Source organism: Salarias fasciatus, chromosome 14 (assembly GCF_902148845.1).
Source record: "Salarias fasciatus chromosome 14, fSalaFa1.1, whole genome shotgun sequence".
Classification (NCBI taxonomy): Eukaryota; Metazoa; Chordata; class Actinopteri; order Blenniiformes; family Blenniidae; genus Salarias; species Salarias fasciatus.
Window position 1 is genome coordinate 4,669,719 of NC_043758.1, and position 16,645 is coordinate 4,686,363.

Consider the following 16,645-nt stretch of genomic DNA (forward strand, 5'->3'; position numbering starts at 1 on the left):
TTTCTGCTGTGTTAGGAGTGACGCTCGGACGCAACAAACCTCAAATCTTCTGCTCATCCAGCAAATGGATGCTCCTTTAAACCGCAACACCATTCACAATATGAATGAGCCAGCTTTCCAGTGTAAGAGGTACTGCTGAGAAGCACTGTCACAATAAGATAATCAAAATCCTGAACTTCCTGTGTCAACACAGTGCAGAGTAACCTTGAATACATCAATCCTGAGTGTCATGGCCGACCACAGGTTGAGTCATGACTCTACAAATCCTTAACATGTCACACATCAAGAGTAGATGGTTCACTTTCGCTCAGTCAACGAGCGAGTTTACTACTGAACCGAAAATGTCATCAAAAAACTCTGGTAGTGGGCAGGGGGGTTCAGATCAAACTGTTCCTTTAATGCTTCCAGATACAGTATATTTGCAGCCAGACATACATTATAACAGACAAGCTATTACAGTACCAATTCCAGCACATTTAAGTTTTTCCCAATGCTGTTAGGAGCGGCTCGCAGCGGAAATGAACTCAATTACAGCACAGACATAAATAACGCCACCTCCACTCAAAGGTGTGTGTGCATGTCTCACAGGGCGAGCGCCACCCGCACTGGACGCTTCAAGGACCCGACGAAGACGACATGACAAAGCCACAGGGAGCAACAGGCTAAGAGAGAATGCACGTCAGTAGAAAATGGTAATTACAGCAGTTCTGATATGATCAGTGCAATGATCATTTTCCACTTTAACCGCCTTTAAAACTGTCCACAAACCAGAAACTGAACATCCTTCTGTCCATTTTCAATACGCGGGTTATTTAGGCGAGGGTCATAAGGAGCAATACGAATGCTGAAAAGCAGGATCGATCCTGGGCTCATCATGCAGTTAAGCTACTGGAGAGACACTAATAAACCCAGAGGTCCCTAAACTGGGGGGGCTGCAGCTCAATGTGAGATAATTTCTTAAAAACCAACATGTTAAAGCTGCCATGTTTTCCAGCTGTGAGGAAATGAACACAGAACTGTTGGGATTTTTTTTCCAATCGGTGTATTGAATACTTTAGAAAAAGAAGCTCAGCAGCGTTTCAAAATAAAAAAATGAATGTGAGTGTGTGTGTGTGTGTGTGTGTTGGTCCCTGGAAATGCTGGTGCTTGTGAAAAGGGGCCGTTATCACGGTTGATGTTTTATCTCTTGTTCTTTGTGCGGAGTTAAAACACCATTGCTGCAAACCAAGGAGCTCGTTTTTAGTCCACCTGTCTCAGGACAAGAGGAACCATGTAAAAAAGTTTGCGAACCACTGAACATAGATCAGTATTTGAAGAAAAAAAAAACTGAAGGAAATCCACCTGGAATGTCTCTGAGCAAGGAATCGAACCATGGTCTTCCTGCTGTGATTGTGCCAGCTGTCCGTCACAGGGCAAACAGAGGCACACAACTCAAAGCATCAATTCATCAAATGCTCCAGAGGTAAAAGCCAAAGCATGCACATGAAGAACATGCAAACTCCACATGGAAAAGCCTGGAATCAAAGGACAGAGCGAGTCACTACACAAGGGTCCAAACTGGAGAAAATAATAAGCCAGGATGCTGAAACGGAATTCTCTGACTGCTCACACAATACATGCAGGCCACGTAAAAAAACTTCAGCTCCTCGTTAAAAATCTGAAATCTCCAAAAAAGTGAGAGCGAGGTCAGTCTCTGCTTCCCCGACGAGTCGACCCGTGACCGCCGCCGCCCGCCAAACGAGCCGGCCCGCCCTTCCGAGGCGCGCCTCGTCCACAGAGCGCAACCTGATGAAAAGAGCACACTTCACTCGCAGCTCTGGACATGACAGCAGGCCAGACGGCAGGTCTCTTACATCAGACCCTGCAGCAGCGGGCCACAGCCGAGAGACCGGGGCGACTCCAGCAGAACGCCGTGTACCGCCGGCCGGACTCTCACACACACACACACACACACACACACAATCAACTTTATGAGTGGAAAGCAGCCGTTCAGACACATGGAGGTGTGAGCTGCATGCAATTCCCCCTTCAAGGTAAAGATTTGCCCGACGCCATCGCTGAGTAAATGGATTCTCCTCTCATGAGCGAAAACCACTGAACCGTGATATCAAAAAGGAGGGGAAGCGTCGGTTCAAGGGCGTTTAACGCTGTACACACTTATTCTTATGAGATTCATCTTTTGATCACACAAAGTCACCTCAGCAGAGTAATCAAAGTTTTACAGAGAAAAACCACAAAGCAGGAAGTCTTCAGTGTGGTTCTGTCATTTTAAACCAGTGTTGGAATTGAAACAAGAAGCAACTACATTTCTGTGTGTGTGTGTGCGTGTGTGTGTGTTTGTGTAACCTTGAACTTTAGTATTCCGCTCTCACTCCCATCATTTCTCAGGAGGCGGTTTGCTGATGACTCTGTTCAATCACCTGGATGTGTGTAAACACGGAGCCTCTGACGAGGCGACACAGCTGCAGCAGCACAAAGCAGATCCAACAAAAAGCACCGAATTAAAGACAAATCAGCTTCTTCCACCAATTAGCATGGGCTAATTACCTTCAGCTTCTGAGCATCCACACATCCCTGCACCCAAGAGATGTGTGAAACGACCAAAAATCGAATGCGTGTGTCCCTTCAGTGAGTAATAATGTGAAACTGTGAATCACCGAGACATGTCTGGACTTTCTAAGTGATTTATCATCACATGACTTTCCACTGTTGTGACCTGAGCACTGAAGCTCTCCATCAAAACACCCACCAGCAGGCAGAGATCAAACCCAGCGCCCCGCAGAAGTGACACTTGTCTGCACACACCGCCCGCTGTCCCTCCACTGGCCGTGGCTCTTACCCACACTGCTGGCTGTCCTGGTAGTCTGTGGGATACTGCAGCACCACGGACTCCCGCGCCGGACTGTCCTCCACCTCCGCCGGCCCGTCCCTCAGGTACGGGTTCCCCGGCAAGTCTCCGTTCACCTCCGCCGGCGGCGGCGGCATACCGGCGGGCTCCTCGGTCTGAGGATCGGGCTCAGTGACCTCCTCCTCCATCAGCCTCTCAGATGCGGTGGAGACTCCGGCGGCGGCGGCGGCAGCAGCTCACTGCCCGTCCACACAGCACTGAGCCCAGCCGGTCCCAGAGCAGCAGCATCGGTGCCCGCAAATCCCTTAATGTCTGAGCAGAGAGAGCAGCAGGTATACAGCGGCTCCTCTCACACTCCACTCCTTGGCTCCTCTCTCCCTCCCTCCCTCAGTGACTCCCCCTCTCTCGCTCTCTCTCTCTCTCTCTCTCTCACTCTCCAGTGCAAACATTCCTCCACATGGGGAAGCTGAGTGGAGGGCTCATTAGCCAGTCCCAATGACAGAACCGGCTCTGCCTGCCTGCGGCTGCCTTCACAAAATATACAGAGGATGGAGAGAGAGAGGGAGGATGGAGGGAGGGAGGATGGAGGGAGCGGCGAGGGAGGAAAAAGAGGAAGAGACAGAGGGGACTGACAGACATGGAGAGCGTGGATTGTGCTTACAGTGCGCTCTGCAGGTCAGCGCGGGGATGCTGTGCAGACACATCACGCACAGCCGCGCGTCCCGCGGAGACGGAGCGCGCCCGGCGACCGCGTGCGCCACCGTGTGGCGCAAGAGCGCGCGCGCGCGGGACGCCGCGCGACGGGAGGATGGGAGATGGAGGTGGAGGTGGTGGGCGTGGGGGCGGCAACCCGGCAGGGGGTCCAACAGTGCGCTTCACAGCTCAAGTACATCACATCGACCCTCAACACGCACGCACGCACGCACGGCTTGTCATCAGTGTGACAGAAACGACATTCTTCCACATTTCCACCAACAGGCGCGAGTGCTGGGACTGCAATTAAAAGTCATTTTTGGTCAGATGGCGGGGCGTGATTGACTGGTGTCGGTCTGAACAGCCCACACGCGCGCATGTTGGTCCCTGAACGCATCACGCACGGTAGATCAAAAGATTTTCCAACAGGAGACAATTAAAAAAAAAAACTTTGCAAAGCACCAAACAAAATACTTCACTGGATGATCATTCCTCATGCGGAATACGTATATATGAACGTGATTGTGTTCTTCCACCATATGGTGTCACGCTGCAGCAGAAATGAGCACGAGTCAGTCAGAAGTGGACATCTCAACAACAGGTGTGGGCCTGACGGGAGCAGCAGGAGTTCATCTGCCCGGAAAAGAACGAGCTCGACAATATTTATTCCCCAAAGAGCACAATCCACTCCCCATTCCCATAGCTTACCTCTGAGGGTGTTAAATGTCTGAGGGCGATCGGTCAGACGTGTGAATCGATGCTGGCAGTGGGATCCAGTTTAGAGACAGTTCACACTCCTCAGCAGATCGATCCGTCCTCGGGATGATCCGGTTGACTGCCGCGTTAAAAGTGGAGTAATCCTCTATTCACGAAGCGGCGTGCTCATGTCTTCCCATGCTAGAAACAGATTAAAAGTCACACAGGCAGGTTCTTCGGGGAGAGTTGTGGGTTTTTTTCCCCCTCCTCTCTGATCTGAAGTCCAGCAGTGGCGCTGCGCGTCTTGAGTCTTGAGTTGCACTTTAGTCGCCAAACTCTCGCCAATGTTTCAAACCCTCTCCTCCCTGTATCCGGTCACAGCCAGACTCCCCGGGGCGTAATCACAAAAACAATCACTGCACAGCTCCGCCGTCTCCAAATAAGAATCCATGCACGGCGAGGAGGCGCGCGGACGCTCACAGGTGCCGCGCGTAACGGAGATTGATGAGCGCAGCGCGGCCGCCGGAGACGCACCGACCCGAGCCGATACGCAACCGAGCAGCACAGCCGCGGATTGGCTGATCAGACCAGTTTGCCTTAATCGGTTTGTTGTGACGCTCTCGACCGGAGAAACTGCCGGCAAGCTTTGAAAACACGAAGCTGGACAGGTTTATTTTCAGACCGTCGTCCTGGAGTGTTTTTAGATCTACATTTCAGAAGCGAATCGATACAAAACGAGTCAAAACAGCCTTGATTTGATTAGAAAGACTCTAATAAAATACAGTTTTCTTCATCCCTGAGCCAGAAGGATTTTTGTTTTTACTTTTATGATCTTTATGTGGTAATGTGATTGCAGTGTTTTGGACAGAGTTCCTTCAGAGCGAAGTTTAAATGTTCTCCCTGAGCAACAGTCCATAAACTTATGTGTTATGTGAGGAAACTGTAGGAAGGATTATGCTGTAAAACTACATGGATTACACTTATTTCTGATGGGGAAACATCCAAAAACATTATGGAGACTTGAGTCTTTGCAAAAGCAGCTGCAGCAAGAGGGGAATCAATGTTTAAGTAAAATATATGAGTTTATCATCTATATTTATTGGATGACCGTGAGAATGAGGACGATTGTCTTTCTGCTGCTCCCTTCATTGTCAACACCTCCACTGAACCAGCTTGACACCTGGATCAGTTCCAGTTCCTTCAGTTCCCTGTGAGGAGTTTGCATGTTCTCCACAATTCTTCAGGCTGGCTGGCCTCCCTCAGGGATTGTTAGTTTAGCAGGTGACTCTGTTTTTGTCAGCAGATTTGATCAGTTGTGGAGAAGCCAGCAGAAATAAAGCGAAAATGCATAAAATCTAAACTGATGATTACAAACTGAGAAGAATGAAGCCATAAAATGAGTTTTTCTTTCTTTTCGTGACTTGATCCTGGTGACCCTGGCTGCAGTGGAGGCTGCTGCACAGTGACAGGATGAGTCTGAGCGTCTCTGTGATGAACGGCTGAATAAATCAGGGTTCGCTCTGACACTCGGCAGGTACGTGTCCCTCTGGGGATTAAAGTCCCTGGGTTTCTTTTTGGAAGAGGGGGACTCTGCCATCAGCGTTGAATTATGTTTGAAACGGAGCCGAGTCAAGCAGCGACACACCTGCTTTCTACAAAATGACAAGTTTCCGGCTCCATCTGAAGAAAGTGTCGAGGAATACGGGGTTAAAACAGGTGAAATCTGTGCAGCCGTGAATAAAACAGAGAGACGTTTCCTCACTTTACATCTCCACATGAAGCAGAAAAGGTTTTGGCTCCTGGACATTTGTACTATTTGTGGAGAGGAGAGCCAGGAGCTAATCCAGGACGCAGCGGAGTGTCAGCATCCCCGTGAAGGCCTGACAGCGTCTGCTGCGCCGCGAGGAGCTCAAATACGCTGTTTTGGAAGCAGAAATTGCTGTTGGTTTGTTCACTCTCCCACAAAACAAGACACAGAGACGTACAGGAGGCTGTGCCGATCACAGCAGGCACATTTTATTTCGCTGGGAGGTTTTTAAAAAGCAGGAGGATGAATCTCGACCTGACTCCAGCATTATTCAGCAGAAGAAAGATGAAAGGGAAGATTATTTTATCTATGATTGCTTTCTATGTTCCAAACATATAAACTATGTTTTGTATAAGTAGAATAATTAAATAAATGTCTGAACCTCTCAGGAAGTATTTAAATACATTGAGGTACTCTATATTTGATTTTCATAAGTTGTTATACAAAATCAAAATTAGTGCAGCGAAACAGCCCTGATATGTTGTCAAGTCAAGTCAAATTTATTTATACAGCACATTTACAAATGGTACAGCCGTGCCAAAGTGCTTCACAAAAGCGCAAACAACATAGACATAATAGACAATCATTAAAACACATCTCGAACTCGAACACAAAAGAGACTAAAGCCAAGGTAAGACCGAGCTGAAGGCCAAAGAAAAGAGGTGGGTCTTCAGCAGGGAAAAAATTCCCATAGACTCGGCTGCTCGGATGTGGTGGAGGAGGGAGTTCTAAAGTCTAGGGGCTGCCACAGAAAAGGCTCTGTCCCCCCTGGTTTTTAACCTAGACCTGGGAACGGCGAGAAGGCGTTGGTCAGCCGACTGTAACGCTCTGGAAGAGTTGAGGGGGCGGAGAAGATCGGCCAGGTAGGGTGGGGCAAGATGGTGACGCGATTTAAAAACTCTTAAAAGGATTTTAAAATCACTGCGGTAGCGGATGGGGAGCCAGTGAAGGGAAGCGAGAACCGGGGTGATATGAGCGTGTTTTTTGGTGGCGGTGAGGAGTCGAGCGGCCAAGTTCTGGACGAGCTGCAGTCGGTGGAGTTGGGTTTTTTCGATACTGGTATATAGACTGTTACAATAATCCAAGTGAGAGGTGACAAAGGCGTGCATGGCCTGCTCTGACCCTGCCTGGGGAAGGTTAGCGTTAATTTTGGCCAAGGTCCTCAGGCTGAAAAAACTTCTTTTGACGACTGCGCTGATCTGCTGCTCGAACTTGAAGGAACTGTCAAGGATCACACCCAGATTCCTGACAGCTGGCTTGGACTTCATGGCAAGAGGACCCAGGGCGTTGGAGTAAAGAGCTGGAGGGGTTTTGCCAAGCACAATAACCTCTGTCTTATCCTCGTTGAGGTTGAGGAAGTTGGCTGTCATCCATGCCTTAATGTCTGACATGCAGTTTTGCAGAGGCTGGAGAGCAGCGGAGTCGTCGGCCTCGAAGGGGAGGAACAGCTGGACATCGTCTGCATAGCAGTGGAACTCCTTCCACTGCTTCCAATATCTCCATGTTATATTTATTTATGATATCTCCTTAGTATGTACAAGATAAATAAAATGGGGCCTAGGATGGAGCCTTGAGGCACACCACAGGAGAGGGGGGCTGCAGAAGAGGTGAAGTCTCCCAGCTGAACAGAGAAGCTCCTGTCAGTCAGGTAGGAACGGAAAAACTCCAGGACTGCACCGTTGATGCCCAGGTGTTCGAGGCGAGACAGCAGGACCCTGTGGTCCACTGAATCGAAAGCAGAAGTGAGGTTGTATTATTGTGATATTTTATTATTCTTCATGATGCACTCAGAAATAAATGAAAATGTCATCCTCAGTGTCATTTCAGGAGATAAAACCAAGTGTCAAATATACATTACTTAAAATGTGCTTAAAACAACAAAATGCACCAAAATCACTCATTTTATCATCTCTCTGTCCAACATGTCCAAAATTAAATCAATATCCATCACTGACTGTCTGTAAAAGACCGTTTCTACACTATAGAGTAAAAATAAAACTACGAAAAAGAAAAAAATATATATCTAAACTACATACAACAATTATTCTTATTGTTGCAAGCAATCAGATTATTCATCCAGCGAGAAAAAAGTGACACAAATGACCCTAAAACTACTTTTCATCTTTGTTTACCAAAATTACTTTTGCTGAAGACACTTTTAAAGACACTTCAGTTTCCCCTCATGTTTTGTCTGAGCGGCGGCCGGTCGTCACTGGTGTGTTTTTAGAATATGAAAAGTGATAAATCTGTGTCGAACAGTATTCTGTACAAAACAGAAAAACATAAAACATTATTATGGTGCAGGCAAAAACCTGCAGTTTTCCTGAATATCTTCCAACAACAAAAGTGAGAAATCGGCTTCAGCCCGACCTGTTTTTCAACTTTACATTCATGTTGAAGTAGGTCTGGCTGAAAGTTAAAAGGTCCTTTCTTTGAATGATTCATATTAAAAACCTGAAAAGAAGAACAGGTGTGTGTGATTTTCCTGAGCAAGGCTGACAGCAGAGCATGTTTTCTCTTTTCTTCCTATTTCTGTCACTTTAATCAAACGAGCACTTCGGTCTAGTGGCTTATTGTTCAGTCGGTATTGTGGATTCAGGGTAAAGTTCCCACCTGGAGAGCTAAAGGGGGGAAAATGTCAGTTAGTTCAGAAAGTTTCATTTGCTTGTACAATAACATCCAACATGCATGTGGATTTTCTGCCTCTGAAAAGCCTTGTGTTGTTTATGATTGTCTGGGTTTTGACCACTTCTGAGAATATCAGCAGATGGGAGTGGTTAGCTCAGCTGGCTCGCCGCCACTCGTGCTTGTGGACTTCAGATTTATTCAGGCTCCAACATGTTTGATAAATTGGTCGTTTGTACCGCAGTAACAGCTGCAAGCGAATCAACACAGAGGCAACGCGGTCTCCAGCTCAGATCATTCTCATGTAAACGGGACCGAAAACGTGCAAACTGCTCTGTTTGCACGTGATTTGACTCAAATCACAAACCGAAAGAAGCAGGACACCTATTGTAGCATTCCATTTCCCAATTCCATTAGAAGCAGAAAGATCAAACTGTACCTGCTTGCTGAGGTGAGACGTGAGGAACAGGTGATCTCCGGGGTGAACAGATGCTCCTGCTCGTGGCTCGTCTGCTCAGGCTGCACTTCAAAAACCAGTGACCTGAAGTATTCAGTCGTACAGCGTTTTTACAGCGTGTGGACACAACAATCAGAGCGTACAGTATGAAAGAAAAGCTTGCTTCTCACTTGATTGTAGCTTCCAATCATCCAGCATGATTACACACACACACACACACACACACACACACACACACACACGCTCACGCACACAAACACACACACACACACACACACACACACACACACACAGAGATTGACCCCCATGTTGTTTTTACAAGAGACTACAAGTGGAGTTTATGGTTCACAGCTTGCATTTGAAACACTCTGAGATTGCAAAGCAGCTCGTGCTGATTATGAAGCAGAAAGGTAAATAAAGCTGATCTGCAACATTATTGTCCAAACCAGCGTCCGCTGCTCAACTTTGGAGCTGAAATGCCATCAGAATTCACGGATTAGTCTGGAAACGTTCTGGAGGAGTCCTGCTTTGGTTTTGTTGTGTTTGTTACAACTCTTTCCACCTCCCTCCGATTCCAGCAGCGACGCTGCTTCTGTTTGTCCAAACATGAGTTAAAAAGCAATCTAAATATAGATTACCTTCATTTTTCACCGGTTTAAATCACCTGCATCTATAATACCTCTATAACGAGTAAACATCAGTAAATATCCATCACTCAGTGCAGGTTCTTGCAAGTTTGGTCTTTATTATCTTCTTTTTGCTGGAAACACTCCCATTCTGATCTGGTTCTTCGGTGTGAGTGTGTGTGTGTGTGTGTGTGTGTGTCCTGGATGGAATGAGTCACGGTCTGTGCTCCTGCTGCGTCTTCGTGTAAGTTTCCCTGAGAGGAGCTAAACGGCGGCTCCGCCTGTTCTGGATGAAATGAAGGCTCTCCGTGATGCCGACTGACAGCTGAGGCCGCGAAGCTTCTGCCCGCACCATGATTATCTTTGTGGGAGACAAAGAGGCGGATTTGCCTTTGAAATTCAACTAATACCGCCGCCACTGCGTTAGCACTCAGCAACTATTGTCAAAGCCATGATCCCCACGCACAAAGCAGGAAACACTCTCGGAAATCAAATTCAGTTACGAGAACGCTGCAGCAGGAGCGTGGCGGCATGGAGGCCACAGCCTCTCCCAGCATGCCTTGGCGAGCGGACGGGAACACCCAGGACAAGTCGCTGGTTCATCGCACATCGGCGGTCCGGCGCGTTCACACTCAGATTCACACCTCTGGGCAGTTTAGAGCGTTTAGTGTCGGCGTCCTCCCACAGTCCGGCGGCGGGATCGGCTAACTGGCAGCTCCGAAACGCTGCGGGGAGGAAGTGGACATCGCCAGAGGATATCACTCAGTAAACACAGAGCGCTTCCAAAAACAGAGGCAGCGAAAACTCCTCGGTCATGTTCGGGGTCAGGTCGCGCCCTGCTGTTTCGAGTCTCCGTCGTACGCTGAGCAGTGCATCATGGGTAACTGGAGGAGGAACGTCGGCGGATGTGATGAAAACAGAAAGCAGTTTTCACTGAAGTCACGGACTAAACCCTAAAAAAACCAATGACTCAACAGAAAAAAAAACCCCCCACAGCAGGAACACACACACACACGCACACGCACACACACACTTCATCATGTGCAGTCGTCGTGGAAACGTAACACTCCCCACGCCGTCACGCTCGGTCGCCGTGGAAACGTGACGTTCCTGCCGTTGGTCTGGATCCGAGTGGGAAAAGTTGGTGAGAATGCAGAGCGAGCCACCGTGAGCCACGGTGTACGCCGCGTTACGCCCGTCATGTGATCGCAGGTCAGCTGGTCGACTCTTCCACTGGCGGTCGACGGTCGTCAGTCTTCATTGCAGCTGCAGCAACGCTGACATTAAGAAAAATCCGCACGCCTGTTTTATTATATTTGACAACAGCTGAACAGTAAACTCTTTACAGTATTTTCTTAATGCTGTTGATTTTCAAATCATTCTTTTTTTCCGTGTGGAGGAAAAGTCACATTTGATCAAAATCAGACAGCAAAAAAATATTTTCAGTATTTTTAAAGAGAGTATTTTTAAAGTCTGTCATTGAATCCACTGCTTCATTAGAGACGATTCAGTCTAAAACATGTATCTCAAACTGCGTAAGTACGTTTTAAAAGCTGTCATATATTCCAGCTGCTGTTTAAAGCTGTCCAGCTTCTTAAATGAGGCCTTTTCTGCCACCTGCATCATAAAAAAGGAAGTTTGTGATGATTTATTTAATGAGCGGACCAGCCATCTGCCCAGCATAACCAAAAGATTTCAGACTCTTCCAGAGGAGCTGGATTCTTTATATTCGGGTCCAAAATCTTTCTGTCAGCAGGTTCAGGAACCGAGCTCCCCGAGCTGCAAGGGAATGTGAAGAGAATTGAAAAAAGAGTCTTTCAAAACGTCCTGAATCATTTAGGACTCTCACATTCCTCATTCCCTCACTAGTATTGTGAATTTGGTGACTTCCTTTCCAGAAGCAACAAATCTGGAAACTTTTTCTGCTGTTTTGAAGACTCTGATGTATAAGAATAGAGGCTGATCTGAAGTTACTCAATGAGCAGAAGGTGACGCTTCACAATTATCATAATCTCAATCTAAATGTTATCAAGGTTCAATTGTTTATTGGTGAAACTATGATTCCATTCTGTTGGGAGACAATCTCAGAAAATCCAAAGCGTTGGTTGGATCTCAGAGAGACTCTGCTTCTGGACCGTGACATGGCTGCAGCCGTCCTGCACCTATATTTGGTCGCTCCTTCTCTGCCAAGCTCGCCTCTCACAGACGCGCCACACAGAACCGACAGTTCCTCTCAACAACACCCGGACGCGAGGCATCTGTGTTCCGTGGACGGTCATGTGCCAGAACTCGTCATGTTGGGCGCCGACTGCCTTTATGCAGCATTCAACAACCCAAAATGAGAAATGGCCACTAACGCAATACCTGCCGCTAATGTTAGAGTTTTGGCTTTTTATTATAATAAAAGCACAGAATGTCATAACTTGCCAATCGTGTAAAAAGATGTTTGATTGATTATCTGATCTAACAAGTTATAAAACTACAGAGTAGCATTTAAAAAAGAAAACAAGAAATTTTCAGATGTAATTCCTGCTGTTAGTAGGTTGGTAGTGCGGTAATGTATAAATACATAAATAATTAGAAATACAGCCACAGTTCATGGAAACAAAAACCTTTTTTCTCTACTCATTCATGTGTCAAATAGTTTTGTTCAGCAAAAAACAAATAAATCATAATCCATTATTTTTATTCCAAAACACAGACATGCAAAAAGAAAGACACACATCACCAACAAACAAAGACACACACTCTAGAACATGAAACTGGACACAATCACACACTCTTAAATTCCATCTGCAGACAGTTTAGAGCAGGGGTCGGCAACTAGAGCTGGCATCAGGACAGTTTTTTGGGGGGGGCACTTGAATCGCGGGCTGGGGGGTGGGCTGGGGGGTCGGCGGCGGAGGCATACTTTCGCGGAGCGGGGGGGCGGGGGCCGTCCATTCGGGGGGTGTGCGTCCGCTCGCAGGCCCAGAGGGGTGCGTGGGTTCGTGCGTGCATGTGTGAGTGTGTTGGAATCCAGTTGCGGGCCTGATTGGATGATTTGGCAGGCCGAATTTGGCCCGCGGGCCGCCAGTTGCCGACCCCTGATTTAGAGTAATTGTTTATCCTCAAAACTGACACAGGGAGAACATGTAAACCCCACTCAGAATGGCTCGCTAAACGGCTTTTGATTGTCAATATTCTCAATTTTGTGGGTGTATTTTGTTTTTCACACTTGACACAAAATCTGTTCAAATCATATTTTACAGAAATGACATTGTCAGACATTTAATTTTAGTAAAAATGTAGTTTTATTTTGTAGATTGATCCTGCATTGCTTCCAAGATTGATAATAATAAACTGACCACATACCACAGACAGAAGCTGACCAGGACTCAAACAGGGGCTCTTCTCACTGTGAAGCAGGAGCTCTAACCACTGCTGCACAGTCACACGTCCATCAGAAGAGACTGAAGGCTTCTTTAAGCTTCAGCTGCACCTGACATGACCATCCTCATGCATGAAGAATAACTGGCTTTCTCTGCTTTGCATAGCAGGAAAACAGTATTTACATAAGAACACATGCATTACTTCCTGCTTTGCATAACTTCAATGCATGTAATCCTCTTTCCCTCCCTGGAACGCCTTCTGTAATCAGGCCTTGCTCCGGACCACAGGGGGGTTGCTGCTGGAGCTGCTGCTTCCACACGTTCTGCTCCACCTCTCAGGTAGATGTGTTTGGAGGATTTTTCTCCCTCCAGGCTGAATAAGACTTCAGGCCGTCGCAGTCTGCAAACACAGAGCTCAGCATGTTTTAGATGAGTTCAGGCGGAGGTTAGCAGGAGGCCAGGTAATTCCCCCGTGCAGCCTCCTCCTCTATCGGCTCGCCATCCGCAGGATTAGTTCCTCCAACATGCGCACCTCACTGGCTCGGATACATTGTGAAACGAGTCGCTCCAGTAATGTAATGAGGCGTGGCTCCACATACTGTGACACCACACAGCCGCTGTCAGCCACATCTTCACCTTCTGGTCAGGAAAATAGCAGGAAATATGTCAAATCTGAACGATGACTGATTGACAGTTGTGGGAATAAGTGTTTTAGTGGCTTCCAGTGTGTTGTAATGATGAATTTAACACCTGAATGACAGAGCCTGGCGTGGCGTCTCGCACTTTTGCAGCATAGCGAGAAAAGTTTGCAATTTGACCTCAGGTAGAGCGTGGAAAACTCGCTGTGTGGAGTTTGCATGTTATCCCAGGTGAGAGGAAGGATCGAGTCACCTGGTCAATCAGTCAGCATGTTGCTGTTCGTTTGTTCGGTTGGTTGGTTGCTAGGTGGATTGTTTGTTTGTTTGTTTGAAATATTTTTGAGTCATATTTTGTCAGAGCAGGAATAAAACAGGAATGACTGAGAATAAGTTTTATTATTGTGAAGGATTACTAAGGATTTTTATTGCAACAACACATCATCAGTAGAGTAAAACTAACCTGTCTCACGACGGTCTAAACCCAGCTCACGTTCTCTGTTCGTGGGTGTCTCCAGTAAATCCTCCATCCAGGCTGAAGATATCACTTCCTCCATCAGATCCTTTGAGTTCATCCTGCTGAGGCTGCAGTTCTCCAGGCAGGTTCCTGACAGGTTAGCAGAAGGCTAATGACTCTTTAGCTTCACTGTGAGTTCAGGTGTGTTTCACACCTGTAGATGTAGACGTAGATGAAGTTATGGGTCTCCTCTGACTTCCTCTCACTTCCTCCTCCTCCTCCTCCAAGATAACGGTCGATGCGGCGTCTCTCATTTGGAGGCAGAGTCTTGGTTTGTGCAGTGAAGTGTCTGATTTTCAAAAGTAATCTCGCTCAGTAAAACGTGTTGTTATCAGATACACCTGTAATGAGTAGGGCTGGGTACCATTAGATATTTTTCAGGTACAAGTACTTTTTCGATACCTCACGTACAGTACCGGTTCCTGAACGGTACTTTTTTCGCTACATGTTGCTCCCCAACCCTGGACACACACACACACACACACACACAAACACACACACACACACACACACAAAGGCTATAACACTATGGTTTATGAGAGGTCGAAGGCAGCAGAGTGGAACACAGTGAGTGTCAGACTCAATGAGCATCTGCCGAGTTGAAAGTCCGTCAGAACCGTCTCCTGCTGCTCCTCCTGGTGTCACACGTCTCCATTCCAGTCGGTGTGATTGATCATAATGGGCTCAGTGTGATTCAGCTCACAGAGCGGCCTGGCCTCCGCCTGGGGTCCGTTCATCAGTCCGACGCTCGGCGGCTCACCTGATGAGGCCTCCGAAACCCTCCTGAACACACACAGAACACACTCCTCTCACCACACACAGTCTCCACAGGACGTCAACATCCTCAGACCGGGGACACAGCGGACAGTCTCGCTTCCCTCCTTTCAGTTTCCACTCATCGCCACGTTTGAGTTCAAAATCCCAGGATCATCATAAATTCCTGGTCGATGCCAAAACATGATGATAATAAAGAAAGAGGAGAATAATAGTGTCTGTTAATCAGCATCCACACAAATAAGTAAAGGCTAAATACAAATAGTTGATTTAAAGAATAAAAAGGTCCAAGTAAAGATTTATTTCTAAGTCATTTCTCTTTAATGCAACATAGTTTTCTCATCACTGACAGATTTGGACTTCTGGCATCAGCAACATGCAAACGACTAAGGTGGACACGACGTGCTTCAAGCTCATTTTTATTAAGAGTAGCTTTCTTTGAAGCAGCAGAAACTATTGTTGCAGCACAAAACCTTACAAAGTCCAACAGAACACATCAAGAGGACCAACTTAGTGCATGTTTAGGGACATGACAGAAACAACACTGCTCTCCATGTGCAGCCAGTGTTCAGGGACTGTCTGCAAATTACAAAACTGCTGCTTAATACAGAATATTTTTTACTTTTTCATTATGTTTGAGTCATTCCAGGTTTTATTTGTAATGAATTAATCTATTTTTTTTTCATCTTACTTGATCTGTCATCTGTCTATTATTACATTTTTTTTGGTATATTTGTTCCTGAATGTTTTCTGTTAACATTCTCTTTTTTATTCACTATATTCTTCTTAATTGTTTTTCAGCACTTTTAATCGATTGTGGTTTTCTCAGAGGTGGACTCGACATGCCAGACACTGTCATTTGTGCAGTAGGAGCTGATTTTATTAGAGCATCAAGAAATTAAAGCAAAAAAGAAAAAAAAAAAATCAAAAAAGACCCAAATTCCAAAAAACACAGAAGAGCGGAGATCAAGAACTCTCAGACAAGGGAAAGTTTGTTTATTATGACTTTATTGAACCAATAAAGTTTGACTGACAGCTTAAACTTGTCCATCAACAATAAGGAGCTTTAAACGGTCCGACATCTTCCGATGGTAGTCTGAGCACATTAGGACAGAAATAAAAACTGGTCGTCTGTTGAACTCTACAGCTTGTCTCACTTCATCATCTTCATGAATGGACCAGCAGATTGCTATTTGCATTGACTGCGTGTTTTTTTTTTGTTTTTTTTTGCACATTTACAGTATGCAAAATATGTAATTGGTACAATCATTCATTTAGCTCAAAACTGAACCAAACATTTAAAGATTCAAAACTTAATGTATGGAAGGATGGAATCAATGAAACCTTAACAGCAGACACTATGAAAGAGAATAAAATCCCAGTTTTCTGATATGAAAGAGTTTTATGCTGCTAAATATAACCACAACCTCCAAAAAACACAGAAACTGAAATCATGACCTAAAAAGCTCAGAGATGAAACAACGTACGTAATATTTGTTTTAAATGAGCCGCCTGGGAAGTGGAGGCTTTGACCTTCAGAGGAGAAACCTGAGCAGAAAGTGATCCTCTTCCTCCGAACGGCCTGTGAAACCGACC

At 46.3% G+C, this 16,645-nt stretch overlaps 1 protein-coding gene across 2 annotated transcripts in view; it reads right to left on the minus strand.

The window, feature by feature from the left end:
- The window catches only part of caln1 (calneuron 1), a 64,811-nt gene extending 60,418 nt beyond the window's left edge, over positions 1-4,393 (minus strand). The window contains exon 1 of one of the 2 annotated variants that reach the window (XM_030109292.1): positions 2,840-3,036. In XM_030109292.1, the coding sequence (XP_029965152.1) occupies positions 2,840-3,036 (197 nt within the window). Of the gene's footprint in view, positions 1-2,839; positions 3,037-4,249 lie in introns of those variants that run through there. The other variant, XM_030109293.1, reaches the window with a different exon arrangement.
- Between the last annotated feature and the right edge of the window lie 12,252 nt (positions 4,394-16,645).